Below are 21,072 nucleotides of genomic sequence, written 5' to 3'. Positions count from 1 at the left end.
GTTCTGAAATTCTAGGAAAGAGGCTAGATGACCACTAAGTATAGGTTGAGATATTGTGCTCTTAAGGAATCATATTAAGATGCTATTTGCCTGTTGGTGCTTTACGATGACCTAGAGGGGTGGGATAGGGAGGATGGGAGGGAGGCTCAAGAGGGAGGGGATATGGGGACATGTGTATGCATATGGCTGATCACTTTATTGTGCAACAGAAACTAACATGGTATTGTGAAGCAATTATACTCCAATAAAGTTCTATTAAAAAAATTAAAAAAAAAGAAAGATGCTATTTGCCTGGAACCCTCGGAATACCTGAACCCTATATTGCCCGATCTATACCTCGCCTCTGCAAGGTCCCCACAGAAATACATGCTTTTAGGAAAGAAAAATCACTCGTTAGTTAATTGATTCAGTAGATATGTATTGAACACCTACAGTGTGCTAGGTACTGTGCTATGCTCCTGGCACACATCAAAGAAGATCCAAGACAAAAATCCATAGCTTTACAGTAAGGAGAAAAAAATGATGATAAATAGAAAAAATTAATTACATGGCATGTTATAAGTTAGGTACTATGGGAAAAGAAAGAGCATGGTAAAGTTTACTAACCATAGTATGGATAGTAAACTGAATGGAAGTCGGGGTAGGCCTCATTTACAAGATAATAAGAAAAAAAAAACAAAGATAATTAAGCAAAGACTTGAAAGAGGTATGAAAGCATACCAAGTGCAAAGGCTATGATGTAAGAGAGACTGGCATGTTGAAAGAGCAGCAAGGAAGCCAGAGTGGCTGGAACAGAGTGAGCAAGGGAGGGCATAGTAGAAGATAAGCCAGAGAGGAACAGAAGATAAGATCATGTAAGACCCTGTAAGCCATAGCAAGGACTTTGGCTTTTACTCTGTATAAGATGAGGAAATACTAGATGGCTATCGTGTAGAGAATATATTGGGTTGGCCAAAAAGTTTGTTCAGGTTTTTTGGTAAGATGTTACGGAAAAACCCGAACGAACTTTTTGGCCAACCCAATACTATAAGGAGAAAGTGTAAAAGTAGAGATACCAGTTAGGGTGCTATGGAAGTAATAAAACTTTAACTTATTACTGTGGTGGAATAAAATCCAGCTGTTGAGAAGCAAAGGGTGGGGTGACAAGGGAGCCAGGGTGCTACAAAACATAGTGAACAGTGAAATGAGGGCAATACCTGAGGAGGGTGTGGGTATGTGTGTGCATGCATGAAGGGCTAAAATGTACCTCCTTCCCATCTATATTCCCATCTGTGTCTTTCATCCCCAAAAAAGGGGATTTCCTATATTGCCTTTTACTTCTGGTCTTTGCATAGGAATCAAAACAGGTTAAAACCTGGCTGGGACTGAGGTCCTATGATCTGATTATCACATTTTGAGGGGTCTTGGACCTTCTTTGAAAAGCCAACTGAAGATTACTTGCTGTACAGTAGATCTCTAAGACTCATTCATCTTGTATAACGGAAGCTTATTACCCTTTCACTAATACCTCCACTTACACTCCAGTTCCTGGCAACCACCATTCTATTCTCTGCTTTATGAGTTTGACTATTTTAGATTCCACATATAAGTGAAATCCTACAGTATTTGTCTTTGTCTGGCTTATTTCACTTAGCATAATGTCCTCCAAGTTCATCAATGTTGTTGCAAATGGTAGGATTTCCTTCTTTTTTAAGGCTGGATAATATTACATTGTATGTATATACATGTTCTTATCCATTCATCTGTTGATGGACACTTAGTTTGCTTACATGTCTTTGCTATTGTGAATAATTTTGCAATAAACATGGGAGTGCAGACATCTCTTTGAGATCCTGATTTCAATTCCTTTGGATATATATACCCAGAAGTAGGATTGCTGGATCCTATGGTAGTTCTATTTTTAATTTTTGAGGAGCCTCCATGCTATTTTCCATAGGAGCTGCACCAATTTATATTCTCACCAAGAGTGCACTAGGGTTCCCTTTTCTCCATATCCTCGCCAACACTTGTTATCTCTTATCTTTTTTGATAATAGCCATTCTAACAGATGTGAGGTGATATCTCATTATGGTTTTGATCTGCATTTCCCTGATGAGTAGTGATGTTGAGCACCTTTTCATACCTGTGGCCATTTGTATGTCTTCTTTGGAGTAATGTCTATTCCAGCCAATTAAAAATACTGTGTTGAATACTTAAAACTTACTAAGTGGGCAGATTTTATGTTAAGTGTTTTTGTCACAAAAATCATAATAATTTAATAACAATAAAATAAAAGAGGGTGGAAGGAAAGTTTTGAAGGGGATGGATCTGTTTATGGCATAGATTGTGGTGATGAGTCTATTAGCCTGAGTGTAGTCAGGATGCTTTCTGCTGCAGCAAAAGCTTGAAGGGTCTTGAAAGTTGTAACAAGGAGGAGGGAAGGCAAGAAGGGAAGACAGTATGATGCAGTTGTTCAGAGAGCATTAGGATGCATTTAAGAACCAAGGAAAAGAGCATAGCATAATTTGGCTTGTGAAGTACCCCACCCCAACCAACATCTGCTTTCTCATCACTGCTCTATGCTTAGGTGGGATGGGCAAGAAGTGGATGGGAAGGAAGATAGGAAAGTTATTATAAATCAGTTCTGCTCCTAAGCAGAAATCAATACCTTTTGCATCTTGCTTTGATTATCTATTTGTTGTGGTTTTATTTGCCACATCCCTAGGACAGCTGGGTAGACAAAGTAATTTCCCCTTGGCATTACTCATAAGATGCAATATCTTGGAAATACTAATATAAGTGGAGAGAAGGAACACAATTTTCTTTATTAAACCCTCATGAAATCTTTTAATTATCCAACAGGAGCAAGCTTCTCAGTGCAAGACATTTCTCTTATATCAGATTCTTTGAGTCATGAAACCCCCTATTTATGCCTTAAGAATAAAGGGTAGATAGGTAAGGTATTGCAGGCTGACTTGGGAATGGAGCTTTTGTCCAAGACACATGGGAATTTTTATAAATATCCAAGGGATTAGTTAGAGCTGCAAGGACACTTGCCATCTACTTCTAACCTGTTACTATTTAGATAAGGAAATGGAAAATAAGATATGGGTAAATATTTGCTGAAGGGCACACACTTGGTTTCTGCCTTCCAGCCTAGGGTTCTTGCTAATAAACACCTGAGCATGTTTGCTTTAGTCAGCCTGCTTTGAGCAATATCTACTACTGCTACTCTCATCATTTATGAGGTGTCACACATTTATCATGTTTAAGAATTAGCCAGGACTGGAGATTCTTGCCAGTTGGCCACCTAAAGCTCCAAGAGGATAGCAGAGATTGAATCCAATATAACCAGGAGGTATACAGGTTAGCTAGAAATAGCTCATCAGAGTTAGGTGTCAAATAATTCTGAAATTTTACTGTGTGAGTCCCATTTACACATAGCAGGCTACTTTCTAGGCCAAAGAAAGTTGAGTCTCAAAAATATCTGCAGGAAAACAGAGGGGAAACTTTGGAATCGATTATTTAGACAGGCTAATGCAGAAGAATGAGTATGTGGGCATGGCAAGTCGTACCCTATCCGGATTTCCACTGAGGGATCCATGAACAGTCTCTCTAACATGTTGTCCCTATTAAGAGAACATGAGCTCTTCAGACTTGACCTCTGAGGTTTTTGATGTTCTCCATAAACTTTGTAATTTTTTTCTGGCCAGCTACTGTGTGTGTGTGTGTACATGTACAAGTGTGTGTATGTATTCTCGAAGAGCCATCTTCTTAAACAAAGCTATAGCAGTTGCTGTAAGCAGCAGAGCCATCTTTTGTGCTTGTTTATTATCAGGTTAAAGATATTCTTTCTAGGGACTTCCCTGGTGGTGCAGTGGTTAAGACTCCACGCTCCCAATGCAGGGGGCCCGGGTTCGATCCCTGGTCAGGGAACTAGATCCCACATGCATACTGCAACTAAGAGTTCACATGCCACAACTAAGGAGCCCGCCTACTGCAACTAAGATCCGGTGCAACCAAATAAATAAATATAAAAAGAAAGATATTCTTTCTATACATCTCTCCTCTCCAGTGCAGTCTCTAAATTGTTTAACTCACATGATAGCCTGCTGAGGAGAATTATTTCAGAAATAATTAAACTGCTATCAGGAGTGAATGAGTCAGTACCTGGTGTTTCCAGACTTCTTTGGTGGTGAATTAGCTAAGGGAGCTCAGTTAGGGTAGACAAATGATATTTGTTTTCCTAAAGGTGGTAAGGTGGGATTTATATCTGATCTAAAAATCTAATATTGAATGCTACTTTGAGAGGCTATCTAGTTCATTTAATCCATCCCTTGTGTTCATAAAGTCTTGGATCTCAGTGAACCTAAACAAATAAAATCCCATTATTCTTAGCAGCACTCCATTGCTGGTGAACGAGAACTCAGCTCCATGTTTAATACCATTCATTTTAGCTTAATATCATGTTCTGTTATTCTTCCTTTTAGGTTAACAATTCATGCCGAGTGTCCCATGCATTTGGAAGATTTTCCTATGGATGTGCATGCCTGCCCACTGAAGTTTGGCAGCTGTATGTATTTTCTCACTTTCTGTTTGCCTGATCTTTTTCCAAAAGAAACAGAATATTTCCTATTCTGTCCCTTAGTAGTTTCAAAAGCTGAGACCTTTAATTCAGGCTGGTATGTGAGTGAGGAAGGGGAGTGGGGTGGAGTAGTACTAACTGATCAGGAGGAGATTTAACCTTTAACAGTTTTCCTTCTAGACAGGAAACCTTATTTCACCATTTTAGACTAATTTGTCTTTCATTAGATTGAAACATTAACATCTGTTTCCTAAATTATCCAGAAGACAAACCAAGATAGAACTAATATAAAGTACAGTAGTAGCTTCCTAAAGGCAAGATCCCTCAAACAGAATGTGTTTGTATTTTTGAAATGCCTATTCTACCTGCATCCTCATATACTATAGTTCTAATTCCCTGCAGTAAATGGTAGACGGGAAGAGACTCTAGAAATTTCCTCATTTTTAGAGAGTACTGCCTTTGCCAGTAGCTGTAAATCTGGCAGAGAAATGAATAGATACATAGCCTATTTTCAAATGAATTAGAAAAATCAAAATTGAATAGAATTTGAGTGAGTTTCTGACTAAGAATTTCAGAGTAAGTTTCATTTGGGAGTCATCAGAGCAATATATCAAGGTCTGTGTTGATCATCTCTAAATTAGATTTATCTCTGTATTTTGAAGTAGAAAGTGCGTTTGAAAAGACCCAAATAATTATGTGTGACATATTTTTTCAATCATTGTCAAATATTTACAGATTGTCTCCCATGGGCCAGGCTCTGTTCTAGGAGCTTGGAATGTATCCATGAATAAGACAAAGACCTGCCCATATGGAGCTTACACTGTAGAGGACAGAGTGATGGCAAAAGAGAAAACAAACACTAGATGAAAAAGTAAAGTATAAAGTATGTTGTAAAATGAGATGCACCATGAGAAGACATAAAAGTACTACAGAATAAGGTGGGGTCAGTCATGTCTAGGTGGAAGATGAGCATTGCCATTGAAATTTAAAATAGAGTAATCAGCATAGGTCTCTTTGAAAAAGTGAAATTTGGGCAGAAATTTTGAGGAGGTACAAGGTTTAACAAGGCAGATATTTGAGGAAATAATACTCTAGTTAGAGGGAACAGCCAGGGAGTCAGAAAAGTATCTCAGATATGAGATCAAAGAGGGGATCAGGTCATCTAAGTCTTGAAGAACATTAAAAGGCTTTGAATTTTATTCTGAGGGAAAATAGGGAGTGATTGGAATATTTTGAACAAAATAATTATGTTATCTGATTTATGGTTTTTAAAGAATCATTATGGATACTCTGTTAAAAATATAAGTATGAGAAAGATAGAAGCAGGGAGTCCAGTTAAGAGGTTATTGCAGTATTTCAGATGAGAGATGATAATGGCTCAGGTAAGAGTGATAGTGGCATAAGTGGTAAGAAGTAATTTGATTCTGGATATATTGTGAAGGACAATCCCAGAGGATCCTCCAATGAATTAGATGTGGAATATTAGAAAAAGAGAGAACTCAAGGGTGACTTGTAGATTTCTGTCCTAATGAATTTACTATCAAGTTAGATGAGTATTACTTCCACTCTGGGTAGGATAGAGTTGTTTGTGGATAAACAATGCTCCCCTCATGAACAATTAGGAGACCCAGAACTGTTGAGCAATAAGGATTGAAGAGACTAAAATTCTGGAGAAAGGGTAGAACCTCTCACAGATGAATCTGTGACCTGTAGCTTCTTCATTCTTGGTGGTACTTGCCAATTCTGGGCATGGATTACAACTTGGAATTCAAGTTTGGCCCTGGGCATAGGGCTGCTGCTGGATGATATTTAAAAAAAAAAGTAATAATTCTGATGGTCACACAATGCTAAAGTGATAAAAGTAGAGATCTAAGAGATCTCAGCCTCTTGACTGATACCCCTCTCAATACAATTGCTGAATTTTGAACTTGCACAAAGTATAATAACTAATGTGAAAAACTTTGAAAAGTAGAGCTGGCTTTCCTACAGTCTCCCAATGCTATAAAAAAGATGACATGCTAGGCTATCCATTTAAAACCCTGGAGAAGCTATATCCTAAATTTAAGAGGACATCAGAGACAGACTAGGTTTAACCAAAACCATAACACAGCTCAGTGCCTTATGGGATTAAGGTGATAATTATCCCACACTATCTGCCTAACAAAGGAAAGAATGAAGTCTCTCTGGTGGAAGTCAACATCATCTGAAAACTCTACATTTTTATTACACAATGTCTGGAATTCAATAAAAAATCATTAGGCATATCAATAGGCAGGATCATGTGATCTAAAACCAAGATCCAAAACCAAAACCAGAATATGAAAACAGACCTACATGTGATTCAGATATCAGATTGTGGATAAGGACTTTTAAAAACTATGGTTAATATGTTCAAGAAAAAAGGGAAAAGATGAATAAAATAGATAAAAGATAGGGAATTTCAACAGAAAATTGGAATCTATAAAGGAGAATAAATTAGAAATTAGTTATGGAAAAGTACAATATCGAAAATTCAGAATTCAAAGGGTGGATTTAATAAGTAGAAGACAGGATTAGAGATCTTAAAAATAGTTAAATAGAAAATGGCAAAACTGAAGTACAGAGAGACAAAAATACAGAAAAGAGTAAATAAATACGTGGGACACAGTAAAATATATTGTCATGTGTAATTTTGTAGAAGAAAAACAGGAAGAGAAATGAGCAAAAGCAATCATTAAGTGGCTAAAGGCCAGTCATTCTTAAAACTGATGAAAGTTATCAATCCAAAGATTCAAGAAATTGGTAAACACCAAGCAGGATAAATACAAAGAAAACAACACTGATTCTAAAGTTTAAATAGAAATATAAAAGTGCCAAAAATAGCTAAGACAATCTTGAAAAAGACAAAGCTGGAGAGTTTACATTCAGAGTTTACAATCAAATCAAATCCAATACCAGATAAGAAGACCTATTTTAAAGTGTTAAAGCTTTGGTATACTTTAAAGCAATATGTATTATTGTTGCAAAGATAGAAAAATAGACTAATGGGGCATAGCAGAAAGTACACACACACACACACACACACACACACACACACACAGAGGTGGGGGGGGCCTTATCTCTCTCATACACAAAAATAAATTCCAGATGGATTACAACTCTAAATGTGAAAAGGTGAAAGGTAAAACAATAAAGCTTTTAGAAGAAAACATAAGAGAATATCTTTATGATATTAGAAGAGATATAAATTACTTAAACAGGACATAGAATAGCACTAACCACAAAGGTAAAAGAGGATGACTTGGAATATGTTAAAAATTAAGAAATTCTCTTTATCAAAAGATAATGGTGAAAAGGCAAGCCATAGAGTGGGAGAAAATATTTGCATTGCATGTACATGACAAATTACTCAAATCCATAATTATTGATATCCCCTACAAGTCTATAAGTAGTAGTCAGAAACCTCAATAGAAAAAAAAAGGCCAAAGTGTTGAACAGTCACCTTATAAAACAGGGTTTTCCAATCACCCACATAAAGTGATCAATTACATTAGTCAGCAGGGAAATGCAAATTACAGTCCAGAGAATATTATCCCACACCCACTAGAATAACTAAAGTGCATTGCTGATAGGAATGTAAATTTGTACAAAGGTTTTGAGAAGTTGTTTGGTGGTATCTACTAGTGCTGGACATACACGTATCATATAGCCTAGCATCTCTAGCCCTGAGTATATTTCCAAACATAAATCAGTACTTATGTCTACCAAAGGCATATAATGAATGTTCATAGCATAGCTAATTTTAGTAGACTTGATACTACCCTAATGTCCATCAAAATGGATTAAAAATCTGTGACAAAGAAATTAACACAACATTGTACATCAACTATACTTCAATAAAAATATCTGTGACATATTCATACAATGGAATACTATACAAGAATGACAAGTATATTATACTCAACAACTCAATCTGGATGAGGTCACAGGTTTAATGCTGAGTGAAAGCCAGACACATCCATGTATATAGTGCATGATTCCATTTACGTCATATATAAAAATAGGCAAAACTAATCTGTGGTGTTAGAAATCTTTAATATTTCATCCGTCATTGCTATTGGTAGTATTTCCAAATTTCTATCATATTAAACTATGGAAATCAGGAATAAGAGTTGGAATTCCCAAGAATTTCATAAATTAAATGTTATTCATAAAACACTTCAGACTTTCATGCCCTTTGCTCATTATTATGGATATACAACTTTTTAAAATATGAAATAACAAGTTTAGAAATATTAGCAAATGCCAGTAACATTACTATAGAAGATACTCAAACACTGGAAAACACCAGCAAATCTTATTGGGTAGTATTTGAATTAAAACATTTGGATCTCTTAGCAAGGTAACAGAACTATACAAAATCAAATGTCAAAATTGCCAGTTTAAGGGTTTATTTTGCTTCTCAAACTTGTTATATCTTGAAAAGACACTCACAGGGTTTGTATACTGTATACTATGCATATAGACAATATATAATTTGCAATAATGACTTGCTATTAGCAGCATACAGGGCTACAAAGATACACTTATAATAAGCAAAATCAACTGATCCGATCAACGTGTACTCCTGTGCTGATATTTAGAATTTCAATACTTTTGACTCAGTGTGCCAGCATTTCCTGTTCTTGCTTTTCACTTGACATTAGTAGATTTCTTTAAGCCAGTAATGTTTCTGTGTCTATTGTTAAGCTCTAATTCTTATAGTAGAATTATAATACTTTTTCCATTTTGCTGATTTCTCAACTATTTTTCTCAGTATTTGAAATTCAGAAAAAATATATAAATTTCCCAACAAATGCCAGAAAGGAATTTACACATAGAAACAATAGTCAGGATAATGGTTACACCTGATGGGGGTCATGCTTGATAAGGGACACAACTAGTGCTTCTGGGTGCTGATTATATGGAATGTAAGTCTGGTGTTCAGAAAAGATATCTGGACTGGAGATTTAATTCAGGTTTCATCCATATAGGTGATATTTAAAGCCATAAGGCTGGATAAGTCATTTACAGCATTTAAAGGCTAAAGAGAAGAGAATAACTCAGTAAATGTGAAGGATAGGATAGCTGAAGTATGAGGAAACTTAAGGGAACATATTATCCAGGAAACCAAATAAAGTACATTAAGAAGGAGAGAGTGGTTTAAATTCTTAAGTGGGCAGTTAAAGTTAACCTTAAAATCTCTAATAAGGAAGCAATTCTGGAATGGTGAAGTGAGAACTTCTGAAAATTCACTCTTCCATAAAAGCAACAAGAACATTTTCAAAAATTGGCAAAATAAACTTTCAATCCAAACTCTAACCAAAGGCTCACAACAATCTGAGGAGTGTTAGTCAAGAAAAATGGCTGATTCTCAGTAAGGCCAGAGAACTCTGTTCCCATCCTCTTTACCCCCACTCTGTAGAAGCCTGGAAGATTTTTTAATGACAAAATGGTCAATCCATCAGGAAGATATAACAATTATAAAGATATATGCACCTAATCATAGAACCCCAAAATACATGGAGCAAAACTGATAAGAATTGAAAGGAGAAATAGACAATTCAACAATAAAAACTGAATATTTTAATATTCCACTTCCAATAGAACAACTAGACAGAACATCAACATAGAAATAGAAGACTTGAACACACTACAAACCAACTAGATCTAGTAAACATTTATATTGCGCTCTACCAAACAATATCAGAACACACATTATTCTCAAGTGCACATGGAACATTTTCTGTGGTAGACTATATGTTAGGCCATAAAACAAGATGCAATCAGTTTAAAAGTATTGGAGCCATACAAAGTGTGTTATCTAACCTCAATTGAATGAAATTAGAAATCGATAACAGAAGGGAATTTGGGAAATTCACAAATATGTTGAAATTAAATAACACACACCTAAATAAACAATGGCTCAAAGAAGAAATCACAAGGGAAATTAGAAAATATTTTGAAATTAGTGAAAATTATGCACAATGTATAAACAGCCTAAAGCAGTGTTCAGAGGGAAATTTATAACTGTAAAGCCTGTATTAAAAAGAAGAACCTGACCTTCCACCTTAAGAAACTAGAAAGAGAAGAGCAAACTAAACCCAAAAGAAGCAGAAGGAAGAAAATAATAAATATTAGAGTGAAATTAAATAAAACAGAAAATAGAAAAACATTAAAGAAAATCAAATAATCTAAAAGTTGGTTCTTTGAAAAGATCAGTAAAACTGATGAACCTTTAGCTAGACTGACCAAGGGGTGTGGGGAACACAAAACACACACACACACACACAAAACAAGAGAATAATCATATTACTAAAATCATGAAAGAGGGGACATCACTACTGACCTTACAGAAATAAATAGGATTATACAGGAAAACTATGAGCTGCAAATTATAGGTCAACAAATTATATAGCCTAGATGAAATGGAAAAATTACTAGTAACACACAAACTACTGAAACTGACTGAGGAAAAAAAATAGAAATTTTTATTGGACCTATAAAAAGAGACTTAATTAGTAATTTTATAACTTCCCACAAGGGAAAGCCCAGGTCCAGATGGTTTCACCATTGAGTTTTACCAGACAGTTAAAGAAGAGTGAATACTAAGTCTTCACAAAGTCTTGTAAAATACAGAAGAGGAGGTGACATTCAGTCAGGTCAGTATCACTATGCTACCAAAACCAAAGATCACAAGAAAAGCAAAGCAAAGACAAATACTCTTTATGAATATAAACACAAAGATCTTCAACAAAATACTAGCAAACCAAATAAAAAAAAAAACTTATAAATGGATTATCCACTATCTTTAAGTGGGATATATCCCAGGAATATAAAGTTGGCTTAACATCCAAAAATCAATCAATGTAATATACCATATCAATAGAATAAAGGACAAAAACCACTTGATCATTTCAATAAATGCATAAACACATATACTTCATGCCAGAAATCCAAATTTGTCCTGATTTGCTGGTAACTAGTGCCTATAACTTACCTTGTAACTTTGGATAATTTAAAATCCTGACTAAGTATTTGAATTAGTTATAAACGTATACAGTGTTTGTTTCCATTTGGTTTTATATGTATGCCAACCTTAGGCTGTAGTTGTTATGTTCATCAGAACTCTTGTACTTTTACTGAATGTGCCCAAACCAAACTGATTATTATTTTTTCTCTAAAACCTTCTTTTGTGTTCCCTGCCTTGGTTTAGATCCTGTATTCGGGTTGTTGTTTATCTCTTCAACCTCATCTCATATCGCTTTCCCCTTTACATCAGCCTTCTGCCAGTTCCTAGAACACTGCAACACTGCAAGATGTTTCCCACTTAGAAGACTTTGCACTTTCTGTTTTTTGTGGTTGTTTGTTTGTTTGTGGCCTGAAATATTCTCCAGCAAGCTCTGGCTTTTGCTTATTTTCCATTTTCCTGCTTAAAAGCCACCCCCTCAAAGGGGTTTTCTGTGATCACTGTATCTAATGAAACCCCTCTCCACCTCATAAACTCTGTTTTATTTTTTTATAGCACTTATCACTGTATGATATTATCTTTATTTATTTACTTATATATTCTCTGTCTTTTTCCACTAGACTATAAGCTCAATGAAAGGATGGGACCTCATATGTCTTATGATCTCTGTACATTAACTATCTAATACAATGTCTTAGTATTTGTTGAATGAGTGACTGACTTAATCAATCAAGCAAGCAAGCAATCATTCTCTGACAGTATGAGGTCAAAGGGAATGCCTTCTCATTGGTGTTATCATGGCAGGATTGATTTTTACTTCCCATATTCCTGGGGCTGGCACATACCAAGGCTCGAGTAACAGAAAGAGGCATTTGGCAAAGCAACTAAAGACAAAGAGATGCTAGTGCCATCATAGCCAATACAATATATGTTGAGGGGGCCATTCTGGGAATGCTGTAGTTCTGATTGTCTGATAGATATCCTTTCTGCAGTATCCATTTCCCAAGCCACTCTACCCCTGCTCCTCCAAGAAAAGAAATGAAACTGAGGAGAAGGGGTAGGACTCTATGTGAGGGAATTTGAGGGCTTACAGGAACCCAAAGGTCAGGGAGGAAGGAGAGAAGAAAGAGAAGGCCTAAAGGGGAAGAGTTCTGTTCCCCAGTGGGTGAATGAATTCCATCATTAGCCAAGTACTTGCAAAAGTTACAAACTCTGTGTCATCTAGAATCCTTCCTTAGACTTCGTCCTTTTCTTTCTTAACCATCATGAAAAGCCACCAGTTATATTCTGCCACTGAGATCTCCTCCTTATTCCACTTAATTCATCCCACTGTCTAATACTCTATATTGTGTCCTAAATGTCATTCACACCAAACATTGTGATGGCCTTTTAACTACTGTCTTGGCTTTAGTTTCACTCTTTCTAACAAGGCATCCATATTGCAGGTTGAGCAATCTTTCCAAATTATACATCTGGCCATATCATCTCTCTATTTCAGGCATGTCCACAAGAACTTATAGCCTATGGACTAAAACCCTTATTTCATTTTTAAAAATTTAAGTATAGTTAATTTAAAATATTATATTAGTTTCAGGTATACAACATAGTGATTCAATATTTTAATACATTATACTTCATTTAAAGTTATTATAAATTATTGGCTATATTCCCTGTGCTGTACAGTATATCCCTGTATTTTACTTATTTTATACATAGTATAGTTTGTGTCTCTTAATCCCCTACCCCTATCTTGCCCTCCCCCAAGTTCTCTTCCCACTGGTAAGAACTAGTTTGTTCTCTATATCTGGGAGTCTGTTTCTGTTTTCTTATATTCATTAGTTTGTTGTAATTTTTAGATTCTGTATATAAGTGATAACATACAGTATGTGTCTTTCCTTGTCTGACTTATTTCACTGAGCATAATACCTTCCAAGTCCATCCATGTTTGCAAATATCAAAATTTCATTCTTTTTTATGGTTGAGTAACATCCCATTTTACCTCCCCCCCCCACACACACACAAACACACACAATATATTGTCTTTATCCATTCATCTGTTGATGGACACTTAGCTTGCTTCCATATCTTGGCTATTGAAAATAATGCTGCTTTGAACCTTGGGGTGCAGATAATCTTTGCAAATTAATATTTTCATTTTCTGCATATATACATGCAGGAGTAGAATTTCTGGATCATATGGTAGTTCTATTTTTAGTTTTTTGAGGAACTTCCATACTGTTTTCCATAGTGGCTGCACCAACTTGCATTCCCACTAACATTGTACTAGTGTACTAGGTTTCCCTTTTCTCCATATCCTTGCCAAGTTTGTTATTTGTGGTCTTTTTGATGACAGCCATTATAATACATGTGAGGCGATATCTCATTGTGGTTTTGATTTGCATTTCCATGATGGTTAGGAATATTGAGCATCTTTTCATATGACTGTTGACAATCTGTATGTCTTTGGGAAAATGTCTATTCTGGTCTTCTCTCTCTTTTTTAATCAAGTTTTTTGGGTTGTTTTTGATATTGAGTTATATGAACTGTTTATATATTTTGGATATTAACCCCTTATTGGACATATCATTTGCAAATATTTTCTCCCATTCAGTAGGTTGTCTTTTTGTTTTGTTGATAGTTTCCTTTGCTGCACAAGAGCTTTTAAGTTTAGTTAGGTCCCATTTGTTTACTTATCCTTTTGTTTCCTTTGCTTAAAGGGACAATCCAAAAATATACTGCTAACACTTATGTCAAAGAGTGCTCTGCCTATGTTTTCTTCTAGGAATTTTATGGTTTCCGGTCTTACATTTAGGTCTTTAATCCATTTTGAGTTTATTTTTGTATATGGTATGAGGGAGTGTTCGAATTTCATTCTTTGACATGTAGGTAGCTGTTTTCCCAGCAACATTTATTGAAGAGACTGTCTTTTCTCCATTGTATAGTCTTGCCTCCTTTGTCATAGTTTAATTGGTCATAAGTACGTGGGGTTATTTCTGGGCTTTCTATCCTGTTCCATTGATCTATATTTCTGTTTTTGTGCCAGTATCATACTGTTTTGATTACTGTAGCTTTGTAATACAGCCTGAAGTCAGGGATCATGACTTCCAACTTTGTTCTTTTTTCTCAAGATTGCTTTGGCTCTTTGGGGTCTTTTGTGCTCCCATACAAATTTTAAGATTATTTGTGCTAGTTCTGTGAAAAATGTCATGGATATTTTGATAGGGATTGTATTAAATCTGTGGATTGCTTTGAGTAGTATGGACATTTTAATATTAAACAATTTAACTATTTTAATTCTTCCAATCTGTAAACATGGGATACCTTTCCAGTTGTTTGTATCATCTTCCATTTCCTTCATCAGTGACTTACAGTTTTCAGAATATAGGTCCTTCGCTTCCTTGGTTAAATTTATTCCTTCTTATTTTATTCTTTCTAATACAATTGTAAATGGGATCGTTTTCTTGTTTTCTTTTTCTGATAGTTTATTATTAGTGTATAGAACAGCAACAGATTTCTGTATATTAATATTGAATCCTACAACTTTACTGAATTAATTTATTAGTTCTAATAGTTTTTTGGTGCAGACTTTAGCATTTTCTATGTATAGTGTCATGTCATCTGCAAAGAGTGACTGTTTTACCTCTTTCCTTCTAATATGGATGTCTTTTTTTTTTTTCTTGTTTGATTGCTGTGGCTAGGACTTCCAATACTATGTTAAACAGAAATGGCAAGAGTGGGCATCCTTGTCTTGTTCCTGATTTTAGAGGAAAAGCTTTCAGCTTTTCACCATTGAAAACACAATGTTAGCTGTGGGTTTGTCATAGATGGCCTTTATTATTTTGAGATATGTTCCCTCTATGCCCACTTTCTGGAGAGTTTTTATTATAAATGGATGTTGAATTTTGTAAAATGCTTTTTCTGCATCTATTGAGATGATCATGTGGTTTTTGTCTTTCCTTTTGTTAATGTGGTATACCATGCTGATTGATTTGTGGATATTGAACAATTATTGCATCCTAGAATAATTTCCACTTGATCATGGTATATAATTCTTTTTATATATTGTTGGATTTGGTTTGCTAGTATTTTGTTGAGGATTTGTGCATCTATATTCATCAGAGATATTGGCCTGTAATTTTCTTTTCTTGTATTGTCTTTGGTTGGGTATCATGGTAATAGTGGCCTCATAGAATGAATTTGGGGGTGTTCCCTCCTCTTCAATGTTCTGGAATAGTTTGAGAAGGATAGGTATTAATTCTTCTTTGTATACTTAGTAGAATTCCTCTGTGAAGCTGTCTAGTCCTGGACTTTTGCTTTTTGGGAGTTTTTTGATTACTAATTCAATTTCACTACTAGTGATCAGTCTGTTCAGATCATCTAGTTCTTTCTGACTCCGTTGTGGAAGAGTGTATGTTTCTAGGAATTTATCCATTTCTTCTAGGTTGTCCAATTTGTTGGCATATATTCATAGTATTCTCTTATGATTTTTTGTATCTCTGTAATATTCATTGTAATTTCTCCTCTTTCATTTCTTATTTTATTTGCATCTTCTCTCTTTTTTTTTCTTAATGAGCATGGCTTAAAGTCTTGTCAATTTTATTTATCTTTTCAAAAACCCAGCTCTTGGTTTCATTTATCTTTTCTATTGTTGTGGGTTTTGTTTTTTTTTTTTGATCTCTACTTCATTTTTTCCCCTCTGATCTTTATAATTTCCTTCCTTCTGCTGACTCTGGACTTTGTTTGTTCTTCTTTTTCTAATTCCTTTAGATGGTAGGTTAGGTTGTTTATTTGAGATTTTTCTTGTTTCCTGACATAGGCTTGTTTTGCCATAAACTTCCCTCTTACAACTTCATTTGCTGCTTCCCATAGCTTTTTGAATGTTGTGATTTCATTTCATTTGTTTCCAGGTATTTTATGATTTCCTCTCTGATTTTTTTCGTTAGCCCATTGGTGTTTTAGTAGCATGATGTTTAGCGTCTACGTGTTTGTGTTTTCTCCATTTTTCTTCCTATAATTGATTTCTAGTTTCATATTTTGTGGTCACAAAAGATGCTTGATATAATATCTATCTTCTTAAATTTATTGAGACTTGCTTTGTGGACAGAATGTGATCTATCCCGGAGAACTTCCATGTGCACAGAAAAGAATGTATATTCGGATGTTTTTGGACAGAATGTCCTTTAAATATCTATTAAGCCCAACTGGTCTAATGTGTCATTTAAGGCCATAAAACCCTTATTTCTTGGTGTGGGCAAATAAGATATTTTATAATATAACCTCAGCTTCCTTTTAGCCTGTAAGTCCAGGGATACCATTAATTCCCTTAACACTCCATGCTCTCTTATGGATTTTTGCCTTTGCTGTGTTGTTCTTTGGCTAGGGAAGTCCTTCTATCACCTACTGAATGTGACCTCATCTTCTGAGTATCACCCAGTTTATGAATCCTTCTCTAACACTACACTCTAAGCAGAATCAATAGAGCCTCCCTCTGGTTTCACTTAACACTTGTTTTTGTTTCATTAGTGTTCATAATTCTCATGTTTAGGCTGGTGCTATAACTATTGTGCAATGTCTGTCTCCATCAATAGATTGTGGGCATCCTGGTGGTGCTCACTGTGCCTTATTAACCTCTTTTACAAATATGGGGTCAGGCTGTGAGCAGACAATCAAGTAGTTTTCAATTTGTTTTTTGAATATATTTCTCCCTCTTCCTTCTCTTCCTTTAGTAGTTTTTGCCCTTCCTGATTTGACCTCCAACAAATGAGAAGAAAATACTTTTTCCTCCTTTTGATTATTGTCAAAGAAATGAAACCATTGCATTTTGCATAAAACAAGTTGCCACTCTGGGCCCAGTGAAGTTTCTACGGTACTGGTAGCTGCACAATTTATTGTCACATCTGTACTAGAACATGCTAGGATTTTTAGGGCTAATATTCAGGATTGATGGTCAAGGTACTCAGTTTAAGTTAAGAGATTCAGCAAGAAATTCCTTTTCTTTCTTGGGGGTGGATAATATCTTCCATCACTTACCCCTTCCCAGAACAGAGCTGTTCTAATTTCCATTGTCAAACTCTTGGGTATATTGGGCAGAACACTGCTTTGTCCTTTAACCATAGGGAGTTACAAACACTTGAATGGCAAAGATAAGAAGACATATACAGAAACAAGAAGAACTACAATCCTGCAGCCTGTGTCACAAAAACCACATTCACAGAAAGATAGACAAGATGAAAAGGCAGAGGGCTATGTACCAGATGAAGGAACAAGATAAAACCCCAGAAAAACAACTAAATGAAGTGGAGATAGGCAACCTTCCAGAAAAAGAATTCAGAATAATGATAATGAAGATGATCCAGGACCTCGGAAAAAGAATGGAGGCAAAGATCGAGAAGATGCAAGAAATGTTTAACAAAGACCTAGAAGAATTAAAGAACAAGCAAACAGAGATGAACAATACAATAACTGAAATGAAAACTACACTAGAAGGAATCAATAGCAGAGTAACTGAGGCAGAAGAACGGATAAGTGACCTGGAAGACAGAATGGTGGAATTCACTGCTGCAGAACAGAATAAAGAAAAAAGAATGAAAAGAAATGAAGACAACCAAAGAGACCTCTGGGACAACATTAAACATAACAACATTCACATTATAGGGGTCCCAGAAGGAGAAGAGAGAGAGAAAGGACCAGAGAAAATATTTGAAGAGATTATAGTCGAAAACTTCCCTAACATGGGAAAGAAAATAGCCACCCAAGTCCAGGAAGCGCAGCGAGTCCCATACAGGATAAACCCAAGGAGAAACACGCCGAGACACATAGTAATCAAACTGGCAAAAATAAAAATTATTGAAAGCAGCCAGGGAAGAACGACAAATAACATACAAGGGAACTCCCATAAGGTTAACAGCTGATTTCACAGCAGAAACTCTACAAGCCAGAAGGGAGTGGCATGATATACTTAAAGTGATGAAAGGGAAGAACCTACAACCAAGATTACTCTAGCCAGCAAGGATCTCATTCAGATTCGATGGAGAAATCAAAAGCTTTACAGACAAGCAAAAGCTAAGAGAATTCAGCACCACCAAACCAGCTGTACAACAAATGCTAAAGGAACTTCTCTAAGTGGGAAACACAAGAGAAGAAAAGGACCTACAAAAACAAACCCAAAACGATTAAGAAAATTGTAATAGGAAAATACATATCGACAATTACCTTAAACGTGAATGATTTAAATGCTCCAACTAAAAGACACAGGCTTGCTGAATGGATACAAAAACAAGACCCATATATATGCTGTCTACAAGAGACCCACTTCACACCTAAGGACACATACAGACTGAAAGTGAGGGGATGGAAAAAGATATTCTATGCAAATGGAAATCAAAAGAAAGCTGGAGTAGCAATACTCACATCAGATAAAATAAACTTTAAAATAAAGAATGTTACAAGAGATAAGGAAGGACACTACATAATGATCAAGAGATTAATCCAAGAAGAAGATATAACAATTATAAATATATATGCACCCAACATAGGGCACCTCAATATATAAGGCAACTGCTAACAGCTGTAAAAGGGGAAATCAACAGTAACACAATAATAGTGGGGGACTTTAACACCTCACATACACCAATGGACAGATCATCCAAAATGAAAATAAATAAGGAAACAGAAGCTTTAAATGACACAATGGACTAGATAGACTTAATTGATATTTATAGGACATTCCATCCAAAAACAGCAGATTACACTTTCTTCTCAAGTGCGCACAGAACATTCTCCAGGATAGATCACATTTTGGGTCACAAATCAAGCCTTAGTAAATTTAAGAAAATTGAAATCATGTCAAGCATCTTTTCTGACCACAACGCTATGAGACTAGAAATGAATTACAGGGAAAAAAACGTAAAAAACACAAACACATGGAAGCTAAACAATACGTTACTAAATAACCTAGAGATCACTGAAGAACTCAAAGAGGAAATCAAAAAATACCTAGAGACAAATGCCAATGAAAACACGACGATCCAAAAGGGAAGTTTATAGCTATACAAGCCTACCTCAAGAAACAAGAAAAATCTCAAATAAACAATCTAACCTTACACCTAAAGGAACTAGAGAAAGAAGAACAAACAAAACCCAAAGTTAGCAGAAGGAAAGAAATCATAAAGATCAGAGCAAAAATAAATGAAATAGAAACAAAGAAAACAATAGCAAAGACCAATAAAACTAAAAGCTGGTTCTTTGAGAAGATAAACAACATTGATAAACCATTAGCCAGACTCATCAAGAAAAAGAGGGAGAGGGCTCAAATCAATAAAATTAGAAATGAAAAAGGAGAAGTTACAACAGACACCGCAGAAATACAAAGCATCCTAAGGGACTACTACAAGCAACTCTATGCCAATAAAATGGACAACCTGGAAGAAATGGACAAATTCTTAGAAAGGCATAACCTTCCAAGACTGAACCAGGAAGAAATAGAAAATATGAACAGACCAATCACATGTAATGATATTGAAACTGTGATTAAAAATCTTCCAACAAACAAAAGTCCAGGACCAGATGGCTTCACAGGTGAATTCTATCAAACATTTAGAGAAGAGCTAACACCCATCCTTCTCAAACTCTTCCAAAAATTGCAGAGGAAGGAACACTCCCAAACTCATTCTATGAGGCCACCTTCACCCTGATACCAATACCAGACAAAGATACTACAAAAAAAGAAAATTACAGACCAATATCACTGATGAATATAGATGCAAAAATCCTCAACAAAATACTAGCAAACAGAATCCAACAACACATTAAAAGGATCATACACCATGATCAAGTGGGATTTATCCCAGGGATGCAAGGATTCTTAAATATATGCAAATCAATCAATGTGATACACCATATTAACAAACTGAAGAATAAAAACCATATGATCATCTCAATAGATGCAGAAAAAGCTTTTGACAAAATTCAACACCCATTTATGATAAAAAACCCTCCAGAAAGTGGGCACAGAGGGAACCTACCTCAACATAATAAAGGCCATATACGACAAACCCACAGCAAACATCATTCTCAATGGTGAAAAACTGAAAGCATTTCCTCTAAGATCAGGAACAAGACAAGGATGTCCACTCTCCCCACTATTATTCAACATAGTTTTGGAAGTCCTAGCCACGGCAATCAAAGAAGAAAAAGAAATAAAAGGAATCCAAATTGGAAAAGAAGTAAAACTGTCACTGTTTGCAGATGACATGATACTATACATAGAGAATCCTAAAGATGCTACCAGAAAACTACTAGAGCTAATCAATGAATTTGGTAAAGTAGCAGGATACAAAATTAATGCACAGAAGTCTCTTGCATTCCTATACACTAATGATGAAAAATCTGAAAGAGAAATTAAGGAAACACTCCCATTTACCATTGCAACAAAAAGAATAAAATACCTAGGAATATACCTACCTAGGGAGACAAAAGACCTGTATGCAGAAAACTATAAGACACTGATGAAAGAAATTAA

The 21,072-nt window shown here is 35.5% G+C and overlaps 1 protein-coding gene across 1 annotated transcript in view; it reads left to right on the top strand.

Annotated features, from left to right (window-relative positions):
• The window catches only part of GABRA3 (gamma-aminobutyric acid type A receptor subunit alpha3), a 146,712-nt gene that overhangs the window by 85,611 nt on the left and 40,029 nt on the right, over positions 1-21,072 (top strand). Inside the window, exon 5 of the mRNA XM_061177800.1 lies at positions 4,470-4,552. Within this exon, the coding sequence (XP_061033783.1) occupies positions 4,470-4,552 (83 nt within the window). The remainder of the gene's footprint in view (positions 1-4,469; positions 4,553-21,072) is intronic.

The sequence above is a fragment of the Eubalaena glacialis genome, chromosome X (assembly GCF_028564815.1).
Source record: "Eubalaena glacialis isolate mEubGla1 chromosome X, mEubGla1.1.hap2.+ XY, whole genome shotgun sequence".
In the NCBI taxonomy this organism is placed as follows: domain Eukaryota; kingdom Metazoa; phylum Chordata; class Mammalia; order Artiodactyla; family Balaenidae; genus Eubalaena; species Eubalaena glacialis.
This window is presented reverse-complemented; position numbering and strand designations above follow the sequence as displayed.